The sequence below is a fragment of the Buteo buteo genome, chromosome 1 (genome assembly GCF_964188355.1).
Source record: "Buteo buteo chromosome 1, bButBut1.hap1.1, whole genome shotgun sequence".
Lineage (NCBI taxonomy): Eukaryota > Metazoa > Chordata > Aves > Accipitriformes > Accipitridae > Buteo > Buteo buteo.
Genome location: NC_134171.1, coordinates 10,043,013 through 10,062,775, shown reverse-complemented (window position 1 = coordinate 10,062,775; position 19,763 = coordinate 10,043,013). Strand labels below are relative to the sequence as shown.

Here is a 19,763-nt window from a genome sequence, read left to right as displayed (position 1 = left end):
CGCAAACTATGATCAGCAGAAAACATACACACTTAATAACGAGTGTTATTAGCAGCAACATAATTCCAAAGAATACATCTACTCACACAGCAGCTGTTCAGAGCCCCCATAAAACACTTGTTCTAAGACTGACTGAATAAATAAGATTTCCAGTAGACCTCTGATGTAGTTTATTTGCATAGGGAAACAATCCTGGTGAACATGCTGCTTAAGTTGCTTATACATACATACCTAAGTGGCCTGCCTGAATAGAAACTTTCTTTCCCTTCTCCTTAATGTGGAGAAACTTCATTAAAAATGAGCAAGAAAGGCAAGAGGGAAAAGAAAGGAACTTTACGGCAACAGCACCTATTTGGAGAAAAGATAAAATAAGCTTGCTTTATGATGTTTTTCAAAGCACTACGTGCCCGGTCATAGGCACAATGCCTCAGCATTCCTCCTCACCCTCTCCCCAGCACGGTGCTTCCTACACGACACACGCGTGCAGCAGGCAACACGAGCTTCGTCAACAAATTAACAGCAGGGATGTACCCCAACACCCCGCCATCCTCTAAAGCGAGCCCTCTCTGTCGCTGGCCCCCGGGCTCCCCCCACTTGCCCAGTCCCAAGCAGGACGGCACCGTCACCCCCTCACCCCTCCTGTCCCAGGCAGCACCGCTCTCCTTTTCCCCATACAACGCACAATGGCCAAAAGAACTAAAAGGTTTGGGCATTTGGGATTTCCCGCCCCCCACTCCAGATCAATTAATACGGCGCAATGAAAAGAACGAGCGCTTCTGATTGATCAAATCGATAGTTTTATTTCCACCTGTTAAAAGAACTGTTTGCCTACCAGCAGAGTCCAACATAGATGGGACAGACAGACATGAATACAATTAAATACAGGAAAAATTGAACTATATACAACAAGACATACATTTACATAATGAAAAAATCTTTATATTATCTATCACTTCTTGCCAATGTAAAACATCACTGGAACTCAAATATATTGGGGTTTCATTTTTTTTTCTTCCCCCAAAAAGAGCATGTAATGCAATTTAGTATTTTTCCATGTACGGAGACCTAAAATTCATTCTGAGATGCACAAAATTTGTGGCACTTCACAGGGTACACAAAAGCTAAAAACTTCTTTGTTAAATATTATATAGTTTGTGATATCTAAATTTCAGTTAGATCTATTTATTGAGACACAAACTATAGAGTGATATTTACATGGAGGGAGTTGTGCAAAGTCATTTTAGGCTATGGCTAGTACACTGTGAAAGATGCACGAATACGTGACTCGCCCTTATGCCCAGAGGTAATCCCCTAAATCCGCTTCTTACTGTCACTCTTGCACAGTAGCCACCCAAGGAAAACTGGCCAGACTTTTGTTTTGTCGGGGTTTTTTTTCTTTTCTTCTCTGTTAAGCTACAGGCAGAAAGTTGTTTCTGTGGCCCTTAAGTATCTTGACAGTTTTAATGTTGGGCTGCTTCTCTTCATGCAATTAATGCTTTAGACAATCTTTAGAATTATTTCATCAATTATCTGCTTCTTGGGACACCAATGCCAGCCGTTGTTCTCACCACACTACCCTAAGACTGCTGTCATCCTTGCCTGTAGTTTATATTACCAATGGGAGCACACAGTAACTAAACACGTGTAACTTTAGCAGTTACCAGACTGCCACGATGCAGAAACTGCATATTCCTGATAAAAGCGCTGAACCAAAGCTATTACAAACCAGGGTGGGGAAGGTACTGCATTTCTTAAGCCAGCCTTTATGGAACAAAACTCTGTAGTACTACATCCAGAAACATCCCTAAATATCCTAATAAAAAACACCTTTACTTTTGGGTTGCAATCTTCAATACAGAACTTGAGACAGCTAATTAGAAGAGCTGCTTTAATTAAAGGCTTCCTACAGACCCCTAGGACAGGTTAGCAAAGACACATCAGGTATCAATGTTAACTAAACACATCCTACAGTTGTGCTGCACTGGAGCACGGAATGGTGCCTCTAATGGGTTTCATAATCAACCAACTGCCAGAAGTTGTCCGAGTTTCATTTTGGACTTTTCCATAGATGTAGCTACTGCAGATGTGGATCATAAAGTACTGGTTTTAATCATCTCATCTACACTTAATTACTGTAATCCTGTTTGTATCAGCTCATCGGGGATTCCACATCAGCTTGCAGATTTTAGCTATAACAGGTTTAAAGCAGACATTTATAACTCACTTCTGGGGAAAAAAAAAAAAGTGACTGGATAACAGTGCATAAACCTGTGTATTCCTGCCTTCCTTAAATAGAGGAATTCTCTCATCCTGGACATTTATCTGAGTTGTCTACTTTTCTAAAAACACTTTTAAAGAAAGCTGGACAACCCTCAGGGCAAAGAGAGATTAAACTTCTCTCTCAAAAAGCTACCACGTCAAGATTGCTACCAAACACATCTTTTAAAGCCTCCACTTCCTAAATCTGTGGCAACACAATTATTTAATTTTTAATCCAATGCACCAGGCTAAAACCAGTCATGTGTCAACAACTGAAGAGAACAGCCAAGTGAATGCACTGAGCTTGAAGCATTACGCTGGGTACGCTTGATACAGTAAGAAGATCTGTAAGTAGTTTGGTATTCAGCTGACAAGAGGACAGCATACAGTTTGCTGCTTATTCATCACTAGCAAGCCTTGGAGAAGACTACATTCTCCTTAGTCATCAGGAGAGCACACTATAGAACAGTAGTAAACCCCAGAGACCATCTCATCACCTCAGAAAATAAATTCAATGTTGTGATTCAAATACAGGAATTCTTGGCAGTTAAAACATTCAAAGAAGCAATTTCACATTGTACATGTTGCAATTTGTCTACACACTTTAGATCTCATGGAGTTCATAAAGACATCTACATGTTCAAGCCTTCTGCTTAAAACACCTGATTGCTGGTTAACAGCAGGTTATTTTATTGCATGACCTTGGCTGTCAATTTAATACGGATTTATGATAAAACGATCCATCATTACAACTTATTCCACTTGGGCAAAGATGGCATGGCAGAAAGCAATGTAGTCATGAGCTTCTCACAGGATAAAAACAAAAGCGTAATGAAATGGCAAATTGGTCATCTGTATTTTGAAAGGTAACTATTCCATAGCTGTGTGCGACAGTGGGAATAATTTAAAGAGTAAGAAATAACAAAACATTCAGACCCCTCTTAGTTAAGCATTAAAAAAAGTAGAAGGAAATGGATTAGCTGCTTCCTTGCTGCTATAGGCTGCTGGTCTACTTTAGAGACAGTCACAAATTTAACATTATAACCAGGGACATAACAAGAAGCAGCTTGGACCATAAAAAAAGCTGTCTATATAGGTACAAGTTATTCTCCAAAACCCAAAAAGAATCAGTTTTATTTGGATGTGTGGACAACCTGCTGCTCTTTAAGTCTTCAGAGCACTGAAAACATGACCTTTTCCCCCAAAATCCTGTTGAGTCTGTCCTGAGAAAGAGAAGTACTCATATATAAATGGGATGATACTGTCTGTGAGTGAGTTTCTTCCTGCAGGTTGGGCAAGAGTTGGCGTTCCTAAGGGAATCACGGAGGCACTGGCTGCAGAAGACATGGCCGCATTTAGTTGACACAATCAGTCGTCCGCTTTGCACAATCTGGAAGAAAAGAAGCCACAACAGGTGTTTGGGGTAAAGAATTCAGCTTTGCTGGTCTGCTGGCACCAGGCTAATAGGACTTGCAGTATCTGGAAACGGTACATGACTACTTGAGTAATAAGGAACCCAAAGATCCTCCAGTGCCATCTTGGAAAGTGTTTCGCCCTCTACGTACACCACTAAGAAATGACTTTGGGTTACAAGCTAGTTTCACCGGCAAACCAAGGTCTGTACTTCAAGCCAGCTGTCTGTAGCCTCCCACATAACCCAACAGTTTCACAGCTCACCCTCTGCCCCGTTCCCCCTTCGACAAAAAAGAAACAAGGACAACACGTGGATCCTTACCTCTGAGTAGCCATCCATGCATATCGGACAGCTAACGGTACCAGACGGCCTTGCGGTAGAGAGAAAAAAACAGAAAGAACATGCATCCATTAATTTCACCGTACACTGAGGGTTACCAATACATAAAATGTCATGTAATCATCCGACTGCACAGACCAGCCGTGATGCATTTCATCTGAAGATCCCTGCGTACCTTTACCTCTCTCAAGCTGTTGCATTTATTAAGCAGTTTGGGTCTGCCTTACCTAAAGGAAACAGCATCTTGGTTTTCATTAGGGGAGGATGCAGCCAGTCACCCTGCTCTGTTATTAGACATAACAGCACTCTCTAGTGCTGTGCAGTATATGTATGGCAGTCTTCATCTTCCACAGTACATAAACAAGAATTTTGTAACAAAAGCATCTAGCTGTCCTTCGGAAACTATTCATTCTAGAAGTGAAAGAGGTTCTCAGAAATTAAAACATCCCCTATTCTAATTTAGGGCAACATCCCAGCCCAGTAACATATTCACACCAGGAACTCCTTCCTTATAAAGTGTAAGTCAGAAACCGACTAACATGAAGAAATATAAATTTCTAAACTTTCTATTTCTGACGAACTCAGTGGGTTACCAAGCTGCAGTTACAGATGTACTTCTCCTGTCTTCAGACTCCAGGACAGCTGTATTGCACGCACACTTAGCAACAGACATAGCTATTCTGCATAAGGAACATATCATACCATAAGTGCCAAATAATATTCTCTATCAGCAAGAAAAAGAGCTTCCTGCCACTTTTAGTTACAAATTAATCTCTATATTAAATGATCACAGTAGCTGCTTTCATAAGTCCTTACCATAAAGACTTGGCTTTATTATGTCACCACCCATGCTAAGCAACAGTTTGTAATTGATTAAACAGAAAGTGTGAGATATCCTGTATCCATAATCATAAATTCAAGCAGTGAGCACTACTAACGTCTATCCCTAGATTCACATACATAATTTAACTCCATTAATTCTCCCATTTTTACTACTCAAACTCTTTATGCAGCAGCTATAATACCAACTCAGTAATTAATCACACTTGATGATAACCTTCATATAAGCAAGAGTAGTCTAACACTACAGAGCAACACTGTACACAGCTCTGTGGCAATCTCCAGCATCAGTACCTTTCTGTGAACGTTAAATACTGCAGGACTGAGTTGTTTCAGCCTTACCTAAACAGAGCAGGAAGGCACATGCTTTAACAGAGAAGCTTGAGATTGAAGGAACAAAATATTACTTTTTTATATTAACTAATCAGTAGGATTTATTCACATACATACTTAACAACCAGAATTTTTAAAAAAATCTAAAAATCCATCGGCAAAATGCACTATGTTTTAGAATAGCATTAGCCCTTTAGGTGGCACATTTAAGACCTGATACCTGAAATTTCCATACTCAAGTTCTCTCCTACATTGCCCTCCAGTAATCTAAAAGGCTCAAAGCACACCAGTTTAATTAAAACCTGTATTTTTGCCCCCAAACACTTTAAAAAAATGTTTATACCACAATTCTAATGTTCTTTGTCTTCCTTAGTCACATGGACACCTGATTTCATTTAATTAGTCTAATACATTGCATCTTCCTTAACATAATGGAGTGCTCCTATAGCAGGAGTTTACTGTTTCTCTGCAGAATGGGGTCTTCACTGTGCAGGCACCTGACCTGAACAGTGAGATCGCCATCTCACATGCAAGCATATCAGAGCTCCATGACATATGTGGGACAGAACAAAACCTGACCACAACTGTATTACCTCCACAATCTCCTTGCAAGTATACCTTGGAAGAACAGTTACCGCTCTGACAGAAAAAGGCAGTTAACTGGTACAGTGTATAGAAAAGCAGTGAATGAATAATAGTTTTTACAGGAATTTGCCAGGCTGCTGCCTGCCAGTCTCGTTGATACGAAGCCTCATCGACACCAGTGAAAACATTTCCATATCTAACATCACTACTACAGCTTTGCATGCAAAGTAAATGCAACACATTATGAGCTATGGCCTGTGACTAATCCTCCCTCCTTACCATAAACACCTCCCCCCCCATATCTTTAAGGTTGCAGCAAAGTTGTACATCTGGCTTAGGCTGGTATTTTATCCTAAAGTGCAAACAGTATCATTTGGTCATCATGTGAAATGTGATGTTGTACTCACTGAAAGAGGGAATTAACTAGAAGAAGTTAAGACTGCAAAGATAAGCCAGGCTATAACAATATAACTTGGTCCTATATGTATACGAAAAGCAAAATTTGGTGTTTGGCAGGTCATAGGGCATACATACTTAGAACTTGCAGTTTCATCTTCCAGTGGTCCCAATTCTCGAGATACTTTATCTGTCACATACACATCATTATCTCTTGTTTCATCTTCATCATCGCTACTCAGTACACAGCTGTCCGACTGTCGCTGGCTTCTTAGTCTGAGATTTCTCCTTTGTCGTTGATTCTCTGTAATTTAATTTTACTAAGTTAGATATTTTTATATCTCTATCCCTGGAACCATCCTTGAAATGCATGATTCTAAGTAGAATATAATGGCTCATAATTTAAAGGGACAATAGTCAGCTGGGTTAAAAGCAATCTTAGTACTTAGGAAACTAGTTTAAGGCTGAACACTTCCAAACATTGTGTATATTCTGCTATGTATCGACACAAAACATTTGCTCTTTTCACCCTACAAACAGCTAAAACATGATCTTAAAGATTCTCGGTGTCCTAAGTTTCATATGGTTATACTACCTGTGAATAGATCTCCCCTATAAAGGGAAGTCAGCTCTTCTGATTTGTACTAACAAAGAATGCTATGCTATTATGTTGAGGACTTGCAACAATTGCTGTGTGATACCAGAGAGAGAGGGGACTGCAGTTTCTAAGTAGCACAGCAAGGTAGCACATACACAAAAAAAGGCCTGGTAAAACAGAGTGCTTTGTTCAGAAAGCTTCAGAAGTGATGGAAGAGATGCTTAAAACTAAAAATGTAGATTATGGAGCTGCTGTGGTTCCTCACTGCTCTAGCCAGGTATGATGCTAAACTATTCCACTCTTTTTGTCTGTGCTTAACCAAACCTCCCCACTCAAAAACACTTCCTATAAAATGAATCTTTTTAAGAACAGTACCGGGAAATTATAAAAATATTTTAAGCAATGTCTCCTTAGACATTTTCATCATCTTCCTCCTGAGTTAAGGAAACTTGAAAATGGACTTAATTGCTCAAGATAAAAGGACATAAAAAATTTCTTATTCCTGGTCTCTAACATCCAAAGGTTAAAGAACTACTGTTTGGTTTTTAACAATTAGGAACCACGTGCAATAATTATCTCTGGAACTCCAGTGTACATGTAACAATAATCAAGCACTAATGAATTAAAATTGCATAAATAGCCACAAAATTAAAGTTCCTTCCTGCATAAGTGTTCAGCTACAACTGTTATTGCAAGTATTTAATTGCTTTTGCTTCATTCAGAGCACAGAATAGATTACATTCTAAAGTAAGCAGCTAACAACATACTAATACATCTCAGATATTATAATCAGAACAAGGTCTGAAAGCTGTAAACAATTAACTTCTTTATACCTATAACTATTAAGACCTAAAGTAGAAAAAAAACCTCCACACTTGTTAATGCTTCTCAGTACTGAATTTCAGGCATGTTAGACTAGAGAATGAAAGCGAATACTATGAACACAAATAACATTCTTATTTAGTTCCTTCAATGCAATAAAGGCTAACAGAAAAAAATCTTCCAACATTTTCTTTATTAAAAGCAGGTATGCCAGTGCTAATTAAAATTATCATCAACTTTGGGCCTACAAAAATTCTGTATTTGGAAAATTAAAAAAACGTATTTTAAGCGGCTTTGATCTATTCTATTTCAGATACTTTCTACAAGCTCCGATAGTGACCATCAAACACAGATTGGATCCGTTCTCTGAGACACTGGCCAGCCAGATACTTTAGCACTGTGCTTTGTCTTTTGGTAAATGCAGTTTCAATCCATGCTGCCCAGGTTCTTTGGAAAAGACAAAAATAAAATTTAAGTTTAGGCCAATTCCATTATCAAGCGTAAAACGTCAACTTACCTTCAACAATCTTGCATCAACATATGTGGGAAGGGAGAGAAAAGAAAATACAATTAGACTTTGGCGTGCACCTCTAGCATTACATACAAACACCAGACAAGCTAAGCAATTACAACGCAACAAGCTGAGAAGGGTAGGATATCACTCGCTTATTTTGAGGAAGAATGTTAGAAGCAGTAGTAAATTAGCTGCTGCTCTGAAAATAAGGAAGGGGTTGCTTCTGGTTCTGCTCACACTGCTGCAAAGGGATAGAAATGGAGGCAGCTTACGAAGCACCTGAACACCCTCCTCCCTGCTCCTCAGTTTCAGGACCCTAATCCGATTTAGGCTGGAGGACATTCTTTCCCTCTCCCTCCCCCAAACAGGCCAATTCAGGTGTGACAGCCATAAGCACTTCACCTTAGATTAACAGCTGCTGGAGAAAAAAAATCCCAAACCCAAACCCACTATTGTCTTTGCTGGAACTAGAGCTGGGGCAATGCGGACGACGTTGCCAAGTTTGAGGCCGTTCCTTTGCAAAGGGCTCAGGAACAATCCCAGCAGGAGATACCCCCAGGAGATGCCACTGCTGCTTGTTTCAGGTTTGCATGTCAGCAGTGGCATCCCAGAACTGAGGTTATAAACTACACTGTGGACTGGATCGAATACTATTCCAGCTTTAAAAATAGCAGTAAAAAAAGCAGATTTTTTTAGAGACTTCTTGGAGTAATAAACTTGTGGCTTAACCCCAGCCAGCAACTAAGCACCACACAGCCTCCCACTCAACTCCCCCTCAACCCAGTGGGATGGGGGAGGGAACGGGGAAAAAAAAAAGTAAAACTCGACAGATAAGAACATTTTAATAGAACAGAAAGAAACTAGTAATCATAACGCTAATAAAATGACAACAGCAATACTAAAAGGATTAGAATATACAGGTGATGCACAGTGCAATTGCTCACCACCCACCAACCAATGACCAGTTAGTTCCCGAGCAGTGATCCCTCCCAGCCCCGCTCCCCCCAGTTTATATACTGGGCTTGACGTCACACGGTATGGAATAGCCCTTTGGCCAGTTGGGGTCAGCTGCCCTGGCTGTGTCCCCTCCCAACTTCTTGTGCCCCTCCAGCCTTCTTGCTGGCTGGGCATCAGAAGCTGAAAAATCCCTGACTTAGTCTAAACACTGCTGGGCAACAACCGAAAACATCAGTGTGTTATCAACATTCTTCTCACAGCGAACCCAAAACATAGCACTGTACCAGCTACTAGGAAGACAATTAACTCTATCCCAGCCGAAACCAGAACTAGTTTGTACCATGGTCAGCTACAGTTGTGCTTGGCATCTCTCCGACAGGAGTACCTTCAACTGACACTGTAGCTAAACACTTTGTATTTGTGAAATCACAGGCTAACTGTTACCTCCTTCGCTTTTTATTGAAGTCATTCGCCTATATCTTTGATACAGCTATCATAGCTTCAGCTTGAAACTGCATCTCCTTATGTTACAGTAGCCATCACTAGTATGTATTCTCCCCAAGTTCTGGAGCAGCTAGCTATTTTAGATTGCTCTGCCACTATCGGGAAGTGATACGCATAGACGTTGATGCATTCATGGGCCCATTTGGGGTTGAACAGGAACTCTGTCTATAGTGGCAAATCAAAGCTGTCTTTTAACCCTTTAAGCCAGGCTACTTATTGAGATGCCAGAAGACAAGCCCAGACGATGACTTTTTGAAGATCTAAGGCCTTGGTAAACTACGACCCAAACCCAAACCTCGGAAGGATTAAGTTTTACTTCTGCATTCATGACATCCGCTGCCTTTTAATGTACACATCTTCAAATAGAGGTCAAATATGCATTTCAACAGTATTCTTCCATGCCTTAGCATTCGGTTTTCCAGATTCCTCAAGCTTAGTACTTATCCGTAGGATCCTTCATCCACATTCATGACTGCGCCATGACGAGTATAGCAGACTCCCTCTGATCCTTAGACTAACACTTAGTGAACGAGGGGTCTACATCCTTACAGAATGTCATACTTGAAAGGCATTTATCACCATGTCTGTGCAATGAAAAGGCATAGGATCACCGCTAGACTGCTTAAACCAGCTACATTTTTTGTATACACATTTAACCAGCAATTCTTCAAGAAAAGTACCCATGCACATTCACAAGAGTTTGGGAAAACAGGGCGGTATCGCGGTGCCCAAGAAGGGCTTTGCTAAGCTCCAGCTCCAGAGCAGCTTCTCTGTTGACCTGTAACGCATGGCTTTCATGGCATGCCAAGTCAACTTTGAACTTAAAACTTATCCTTGAAGTCGGATTCTATCAGGGAGCACAACACATACCTAATGTGACCACAAGATTTAGATAAGTGCGCTATTCACTACTTACCACAACAGAATCATTGTGAGTTAGATCAACGACTACAGGATCAGAAGATTCACAGGTGAGATCTACTACTTCCTCACCAGCTTAAAAACAGAACATTAGAGACAAGATGAGAGATGGAAGAGGAGTAAAATTGCCTGCCACTGTGGAAGAGGCTGAGGTATGAGTCAACCTTGCCCTGTCCCTCTCCTCTGCAGCAACATACCCAACATTTCACTCAAGCTTTGCCCTCAGGAGTCCACACAGGGCATTACCACGCTGCCTTCTGCAAGTTGCAATGCAAGAGGAACAGCGGCTGAGCTCCTCACACAGTTCTGTTGTATGACAACAGCTTGCAGGAGGTACACAGCAACAGATTATTCATCTAACATTGCAGAATGTTTATCACACAGAATAAAACACAAATCGTATAGGATATAATAATTTTACAGTACCTTGCTGTAAATGTTCCTGTCTCATGTCTCTTCCAACCTTTCATAGTCAAATGCACAGCAAATACTGGAAAAGCCATATAATTGCCTGGAGGCCAACAATTGCTTTTAATCTTTCCTAGGATTCCAGGTGGCAATTTAAATATCTCTTTAGGAGGTCAAGGAGGCTTTTGAATTCCTGATACTTCTTCCAGAAAAGGACTGACCAAGTACTGCCTCTCCCTTGAGGGACGAGGCACAACTAACAAACTTCTCGTTACCTTCTTAAAACTTGGGAGTTCCCAAACTTAGTTTGCCACTATCTCCAGTGGCAGCTGCAGTGACTCGCAGTTCATCGGACTAGACACTCAGATGTTTGACCTACGCTTGAGTACCCTTCCCACACAACTCATCTATCACCAGTGCTGAATGTATCGCATCTCAGTAACAAACTACAACAGCTCTCAGTAGGCTTGTTGTTTACAGGTGCCATACTAGATGCTTTTTAAAAGAGCAGCTTTCCCTTCCTCCCCAGTAAAGGGCCTAGAAACAGGAAAAAAACCCACACCTTAAGTGGAACCCCAACCCTCCAGAAGCAATTTGTGTTCTTACCAAGTTGAAAAGAAAGCTTACCACTTTCTTCAAGTTCTATTGGCTCTGCTTCTGAAGCCATTTCTGTGGTTGAAGCCATCAGCCTGTTTCGTTTCCGAGCTTGCCTAGAATTAACTGCTCCTCCACGGCGCTTTCGTTGAGTCTAAAGGAGAACAAAGCCTTAGCACCTTCTTTAAGAGGAATATTAATGCGGCCCTCATCTTTGCAGCACCGACGAAAGCACACGGGGATACACAAAACCCTTCCCGGAAAGGTTGTCATATGCATCAAATGGTGGTATAGGTCACCCCTATGGGAAACGCATCGCATCAGGGAAAAGACATCACCCCAGACCTCTTACCAGCTGGGGCACAAAGCAAAAACATATCATGAGGGTTTGCAAATGAGAAGACTAGTTCACAATTATATCAGGTTTCTGCTCACACTGTAAGCATTTCTGAACTACTGCTAGCACCAAGACAGATTAAAAATCTTAAGTATCACAGAACATGAAGTTACATGAGGTTTTTATATGCTTATGTTCCAGCATGTTTACCATGTTCCAGCATGTTTACCACAAACTCTTAACAACATTTGTACTGGTACCATAAACAACAGGTTTTAAGAATCAGGTTTGCATCAAGTAGTAAAATACTTACTGTGCTCATGGCGATTCTTGATCTGAAACCACAGAGAGAGGTACAAATATCAAAAAATTAATTGCAAGGAAGCTGCAAGTATCAACTCCTTATATTCCTTTAGGTAGCACACTGTTAAAAAAGTCCAGATTTCTCAGGGTCTGAGAACAATGTTCTTCCAACCCTGTAAGAAAAGAAGAGAGAAGATTACCTCTGTGTAATGCTTGTTCTCTCAAATACACCACCTCTCCAAGATTCCCATTCCTGAGTCACCAGTTTCTGTCCAAAGCTAGAGGAGAAGTCCCAGAGTTTGGTCACTGAGCCTCGGACACCTACAGCTGGGCCTGAAGCCTCAGTCATTCTTGCCCATCTCCTAAGCTAAACACCAAAATAAGCTTGCTAGTTAGCGGACTAGAAAAATACTAATGAATCCCAATTCAGTTGAACTGAAAGCAACGGATGGACTCTCAAGGAAGTGTTTGTGCGTGGGCAGGAACCACAGGGAATTGTGTCATAAGCAGCCATCTTCAGAGAACAAAAAATTCTAGATAAGCAGTTTTCTAATCCTCCTCCAGATTCCAACAGGTGGGAACTGAACAGCTTGAGAGGAATCCAAAGCAAGTGGAGCAGAGCAATTTCTCACTCACAGATCTGCAAGAGAATACGAGTTTACAGTAGCTACTCTGGGGTAACAGTACGCGCATATATGCCCCTTCCCACCAGACAGGGAACTGTTAAGCTGAAAGAGGTGAAAAGCATAAAGCCACTTATGAGTAGCTGACATGGTACTGAAGTTCACATCTTAAAGTTTGCTCATGGTACAATTATCATGTGTCCAACACACAAAGAGGAGCTGAGGGGGAACATAGTGGAGGGACCAGGAAAAAAACAGTTACCTTGAACAAGAACTGTAGAATCGTCTTTCCAATACTGACCTTGATCTACGCTGCAAAGACCAGCACACACACTACTAACCTGTTCTCACATTAAGCAACATGGAGACCATTCAGTGGGATGGAATGGCAGTAGTAGTCAATCTTAACCTTGAGTTAAAGGAAGCCTGACTGATTTTTTTCCTCATAAAATTTTTCTCTGCATTTCTTCAATCACTTATTTTCTTAAGACACCCATTAATACTGCATTGTGACATTATTAAAACAAAACATGCTCAATTAAAATGCTTACACTAAATTTAGTACTTCTACTAAGCCCAAAGATATATTTATGCACGGTTTTAAGCAATGCAAAACGCCACTCAATTTTCTCCCTTTTTTTCATTTTAAAACTGACACTGGATTGCAAGAGCTAAAATGAAAGTCAACTTTTTTTTTTTTTGGACTACTTAATATATGCCAGACTTAATCAGTGAGCCCACAGGCAGATTCTGGTCACAGTAGATGAAATTTTCAGAGCTGTTATGCATAACTCCCTCTCCCAATATGAACCTAATAAATTTTGATAATTTTAAGATTTTTTTTTTTTAAATTTCTAAGCTTACATGTGTATAGTTTTTCAAGAGTTTTTCTTGCAAATGTGAGCAACAGCCTTATGTTCTCACCCGGGACACAGAAGACTAAGGCTCAGAGTTTGCTCCCTACCAGAGAAAGCTGGGAACTGACTTTCAGTCTCCTGCTTCCTCAGTGCAGGACTCTCCCACACAACCATTTTCGTAACATTCCGTGTCCAGGTAACGTGAGTTCTCTTTGCACACTTCACTCCACTGTTTCTTAAAGTCTAGATTTCATTTCACTTGTTAAGAAAGCAAGCTCTTCTGCCAACCCTATCAACATTCTTGGGAAGATTCTATTTTACTCATTCCACTGGTTTTTTTTGAATAGGGAACAAGAACTTTTAGAACAAGACCATGCCTAATTCCGCAGTCATACGAAACAAACTGGAGAGACTGTTCTGTGAGCACATTTTCTAGGTGCTATAGGAGTTTCTCTTTCCACATGATTATTATTCATGGGTTTGGAGATTTTAGGAAACAAGGGGAAGAGGGAGGTGAAGCAAGGAGGACACACAGCACAAGGGATGAGGGCAAGGGAGATAATCATCCCTAAACCTAGCACATCTGCTCTTTCCACCTAGTTGCTCAAAGACAAGCTACCATCTTCATCTAACAGCTACAACTGAAATGGAAAATAACTAAGGCAAAGCAGTTTTCCACACACAGCAGGAGGATGAACAAGACGTGAGCAACATATGAGGTATATTAAGAAGTTATGCCATTAGATTCTTTAAAAGTTTATTTCATCAAGAAAGCCAAGAGACATTTGCCTTGATTCCCCTCAGATATCGAACTGGAAAAAATACTTGGACATTAAAAATCTGGGAAATGTTAGTTGGTACAGACATCTGAGGATTATAAGAAATAAACTTTATATAAGCTTATTTTAAATTACAAATTGATAGTTGTTTTTAAATAGAACCTTTTAGAGCAATCTGCACTGCTGAAAGACAGCAAAACCCAAGCCTGATGTATCCACTAGACAGCACAGTTTCAGATGTAAGACACCTAGAAGGTTTCACAAGACCCACTGCTTTTCGGATTTAACAATGAATACACCACAGTGCAATAGTACCTTGACAAAGTGTCTTTAGAAAGGGTTAAAAATACGGGGGGAGCAAGCACCCGGGATGACTCCAAACATAAAACCTTGCACAGATGCTCTTCGGCCACAAGTGGCTTAAGCGCCAAAGACGACCTATCACAGAAGAAAAAGAAAAAACAAAAAACCCCAAACAAAAAACAACCAACCAACCTTACATTTGAAAATTATGGTGAAAAGAAAATCAAAGTAATACACAATAGAACACCTGTCATGCTAAGACACCTTACCCACATTAAATATTCACACACTTCTTTACTAAGATACCAAGGAACAGATTATTTATAGGATTACTACAACACGTCTCAGAGGATCTAATATCAGACCTCAAAGGCAACACAAGACAGAGCCACTTCTCAAACGAAGTGACAGAGCGCACCATTGCTATTTAGATGGTTTAATTTTCAGAATCTTACAACATTGGCAGTAGACATATTATACTTAATGCAAAGAGTACACATAAGGCACAAGTTCTAGGTACTAATGGCTTAAATCTTAACCTCTTTTGAAGCTTCTTCTGAAGAAGAAAGTTGAGAATGGATACCCATCGGGAAGCTCATTACTGTAAAACCAGTTTAAAATAAATCATCACAGGCAGGTTCATCAGTATCAACACAACCCAAATCAGGAGAGTCATGTTTATAAAGAAAATCAGACTGCTGGAATTTATTAGGGCTATGGAAGGAGTCTCATGATCCAGCAGCATTTTTGGCTTGTAAGAACAGACCTCTTCTGGGGGGCTATAGATTCCCACATGTTATTGGCTTACTCAAGAAACTTCACTGAAAATTAATTACCTGAACTGTAAGAATGGGTAGCAAAAATAAAGCCTAGCCTACTTTCTTGAATACACCACAGATCAAGTTAGTAGTGCACAAGAACACAGGTAAACAAAACAGTTCCATGTTTTGCACATTTAGAGACATACTCACCAATAAGAATTCCTTAAAGATTTTCAAAACCTCATGACCACTCCATTTAATAGTATGATTTGTTATACAGGACTAGATAGCCCAAATTAAATTGTAAGGTCTACATGTTCCTCCTCCAGCTGTCACTACAAAGCCCAGCACCAAGACTGGATAATACAAATAAAGTTACTGCATCAACCCCCACTTCCCAACCCATAAGCATCAAGTAACTCCAGCTGAAGCTGTTAGTCAGCTCATCTATTACACTTGTAGCAAGATGCATTCAGACATCAATTCAAAATTCTAGAATTAAGTTCTTAAAAAACAGTAAAAAGGACTTTTTAAATGTGAAAACTTAGGAGATCAACTTAGGAAGCCAATAAATACTTTTAACTTTTACAGACTTTTTACTGCACCACTACAGGACGATACAGTACCAGCAAAAGCCACTCCCCCTTCCTCTCATATGCAGAGCTCTCTCTGCACATGCAATCATTGTTCCTGTTATGTAGCGCTCTCAAAGGCTTAAGTAGTGTTGTCCTCATAACAACAAAGTTCAAGGTTTATTCTAGCTAACTCACTGGCATTTTAAGGACTATATCCACCAACCTTTCTCTGTACAGGTGGATACTTGAGAAAAATAAAAGTAAAGCCATTTAAATTAATAATGTTTACAGTGGGAGTAAAAGAATATTGATTCCCATACTCATCATTTAGGTCTCCTGTTAAATTTTTTCCTCTATAGTTAACACTTTCACTGAGTTCAAGTTGACCTAATTTAACATGTCTGAATTACAATTCAAAAAAATGACTTCTCTGGGCAACACAAAATGAAAACTTTTCTTACACCATTCTGAAAACAAAGTCTAGGTCTCCCATATGCTTAGCATGAATTGAGACGAATGAGCTTAGGCAAGAAGTAAGTGTTTTTACCATGTCTCACTAATACTTCATAATCATGCTAAACATTACAAATACACTAAAGTAACTACTTGAAGAAAGCAATAACATCAGTCTAAATGTTTGGGGTGTTTTGTCACCTGTGCCTTGCACAAGTATACACGGTATTTGTCAAAACATGCTATGCTATGCCTTTAAGACTTTGCTTCTCATTTCTACCCTTAAGACCTCTCTTTGCACTCCTAAAAACAGGAAACACAGTATCAAAAACGCAGCCTGTATAAAAAAAATTTCTGCGGTCAGAAGATGTACATAGCAGTCACAAAGGGCTAGTCTTAAGTTTTTTTTTTATCACAGGGAGCAGCAATCTGCCATTTTACTCTTCCAAAACTTTCGTATCGTGTGTATTTCCAGTACCTTTAAAGACATTCTCATTTTTTCAGATGCACTACACCAACTTTAGAAAAAAATCCAGAAGCTGAGTCTGTTTTATCCAATTAGGTCAAGCAGTTCCATACTACAAAACCTTGGTGAGAGGCACTATAAAAAGAGTAAAAATGAGATAAACAGCCTACCGTAGAGATATACCAGCCTGCCTGCTCTAAGCAGTCTGCTACACATATAGACAAATAAGACATATGTTTATGAGCAGCCTAACAACAACAAAACCCCCCCAAACCAAAACAACAACAAAAAAAACCAAATCCAAAACAAAACAAAGCAGCTAACAAAACGCCCACAGAACAAAACATACCAAAACTTTTCATTGGTCAGATGCCCTATTTCAGAAAGGACAAAAAAAGATAAAGACTAGCCAGACGAAAAGCTCCTCATTGCTCTTACGTGCAGCAGTTTCTCTGAGAGAGGCTACAGCTTACTTTCAGTAGTCCCAAAATCAGATACAGAAGAAAGGAGAAAGAAGTTGAGTCTCTTCACGACCTGTAATGGAGGTGTAGGGGGACGCTGAGGTAGGAGAGAAGCGTTCCCTCCGCTCCTGCTGTCACACAAAACGGGAGGACAGGCTAACAGCCTCACGCAGGGCTACATCCACTGCATGCGCCGAGCCACTCCTGCCCCTCCGTGTGAGAGGAGGAACGCCATCGCCTCTTCTCCAGCACTTGTCTCCCTCAGCCACGTCAGGACACCCTCGCCACGGCCCTCGCAGCAAACGCAGCTTCACGACCCAGCGGGCAGCACAAGCGCCCGAGCAGCCTGTCTGCGAGGACGGGCTCGTCTCCCTTCCCAGGGAACGGGGGGGGCAGAAAAAAGGCCGCAGGCCTGGCTCTCCCCCCCGGACCTCCCAGCTGCCACCGCCCCCGCCGGGAGGGGGGGGGGCAGGAGGGGCCGGGCAGCGGCGCTCGCAGGCCCCGGATCCCCCCGGAGCGGCGGAGATGAAAAAATAAAAATACCCCACAGCCGGGGAAGGGGGGGGGGGAAGCGGGACACGGCCTCCCCAAGCGGAGCGAGGGCAGGCCGGGGGCGGCTGAGGGGGAGCCCCTCAGGGCCGCCACAGCGGCGGGCAGGGCCGTGCCGCCGCTCCGCGCCCGGGGGAAGGGGCTCGGGTCACCGTCCCCGCCCTGGAGAAGCGGGGGGGCGGCCGGCCCGGCCGCGCAGGGCCCAGGTCCCCGCACCGGCGGGAGAAGCCCCGTCTCCCCCCCAGTGCCGGCCCGCCCCTCCCCCACGGCGGCCGGGCGCGGCTGCCCGCCCTCCTGCCCTCTCCCCCTCCTCTTCTATCCCCTTCCCCTCCCTCCCCTCACCTGTCGCCTGCCGCCCCGGGCGCCTCAGAACGACAGGGCGGGCCCGGGGGCGCCGGTGCGGCTCCCGGTCGCCGCTCCCACCCCCACGACGGAGGCCCCCGGCCTGCAGCGCTCACCCTCAACACCCGGCCCGGCAGCGGCGTAGGGCAACGCCCGCCTCCGCTCTCCCGCCATTGGGGGGACCGCGATACTGCAGCTCGTGGAGTGGCTGTCCCGCACGTCAATTAGGAAGCGGTGAAGCGAGCGGGCCCGCCTCTTATCCGGCCGCGGGGCGTGCTGGGAGTTGTAGTTTCGCGGGCCGCTGTGGGCGGAGCGGGCCTGCGGCCTGTGCGGGGCTGCCCGGGGCCTGCCGGCCTTTCCCGGCGGGGTGCCCCGTCCCTCAGGGGTGGCGGCTGCCCCTTGGAAACGCTTCCTCGGCCCCGGGGTTAGTTCGGCCCCGGCGCACCCCGACAGGGGCGGCCGAAGCAGCAACGCTGTGGTGCCGGGGGCAGGCGGGGTGAGCGTGGGGGCTGTGTGGCATAAGTAGCCCAGATCCTCAGTGTAACTCGTTACAGACACTCGCAGAGGATTTTCAATGCCCTCGCCTCACCGTCAAAAAGGGGTTTCCCCAGCTGCTTTGCCTTAATGCAAGGATCATCTGGCCTTTCCTGGATCTTGCTGCCCAGTGCCCAGCCGCTTGCCTGGTTGCTGATAAACTCGTAGCGTTTCCTGGTGACTTCTCTTGCCTTCTCCTCTCCTGGGTGAAGGGTGCTCACGATTTGTACTAGCTATTTTTTTGTGCTTGCCATGCCAACATAACTGTGTCTTTGGTTTCATTTGAATAATAAAATACCTGTGCTCTCTAGGGCAGGTCAGATTACCTGGCCAGGCAGTCACTAAGCATGGGCTTTGCCTCGTTACCTGATTTGGAAGAAGGAGCCGAGTGCCACCGAGCAGCGACCGTCTTACAGGAGGGGTGAGCACCCTGTGCCCGATGCTCATGGCAGGGCTGAAACCCCTTGGTCTTCCTTAGGTGATCTGGGCCTCGTTGCACTGTAGTTGCATGTGAAGGCTTTTGTGGTCTGGCCATTTACACAAGTAAGAGACCTCTGGAATGTGCAGCTTTTGGCACTAAAAGGGTTTCTTAATGAGTCTGTCACTAAGATCAGACAGGTGAAACCTCTGATTTGTAAGTCTGTTTTGTTAGATCATTTAAGAGTCACCCTTCTTCACTTACCCTCCTCTTCTTGGCTGCAAATACTGTAACAGATGTGTAAATGAATGAATCATGAATTATTCATCCACCTGTGTTTCCGTGAAGGGTGATGAGTGTAGTAGAGGCTTTGCTGACTCTCGGTGATCTGTGTGTGGATTAAGCAGGTTGTGGATGGTCTGGGCCACAGACATGAGCTGAGGCAGCAGTGTGAACGCATCTGTATTGCTTCAGAGCTCACCTGACTCCAATGGCATTACAGCTGCTTTTCTAATATA

At 42.7% G+C, this 19,763-nt stretch overlaps 1 protein-coding gene across 7 annotated transcripts; it reads right to left on the bottom strand.

Annotated features, from left to right (window-relative positions):
* Nucleotides 1–774: 774 nt before the first annotated feature.
* On the bottom strand, nt 775–18,466 carry LOC142026516 (E3 ubiquitin-protein ligase RNF4-like). Of its 7 annotated transcripts, none has more exons than XM_075019822.1 (9): nt 18,294–18,390; nt 17,380–17,475; nt 12,135–12,297; nt 11,518–11,638; nt 10,478–10,557; nt 8,104–8,113; nt 6,305–6,470; nt 3,995–4,043; nt 775–3,649 (listed from the first exon to the last, which is right to left on the bottom strand). In XM_075019822.1, the coding sequence occupies exons 3-9, from the start codon at nt 12,141–12,143 to the stop codon at nt 3,500–3,502; spliced, it is 585 nt and encodes a 194-aa protein (XP_074875923.1). In that variant the 5' UTR covers nt 12,144–12,297; nt 17,380–17,475; nt 18,294–18,390; the 3' UTR covers nt 775–3,499. The 7 variants fall into 7 exon arrangements, with proteins under 7 accessions (XP_074875923.1, XP_074876091.1, XP_074875842.1 ...); XM_075019990.1 differs by having other exon boundaries at nt 17,415–17,475; XM_075019741.1 differs by lacking the exons at nt 17,380–17,475; nt 18,294–18,390 and adding an exon at nt 18,410–18,466.
* Between the last annotated feature and the right edge of the window lie 1,297 nt (nt 18,467–19,763).

Coding starts and splice junctions, on each gene's coding strand:
- LOC142026516 (XM_075019741.1), bottom strand. Junction 10,558..11,517: donor AATAGAACTTGAAGAAAGTG/GTAAGCTTTCTT, acceptor TCTGTTTTTAAG/CTGGTGAGGAAGTAGTAGAT. Junction 4,044..6,304: donor GATGAAACTGCAAGTTCTAA/GTATGTATGCCC, acceptor CTCTACCGCAAG/GCCGTCTGGTACCGTTAGCT.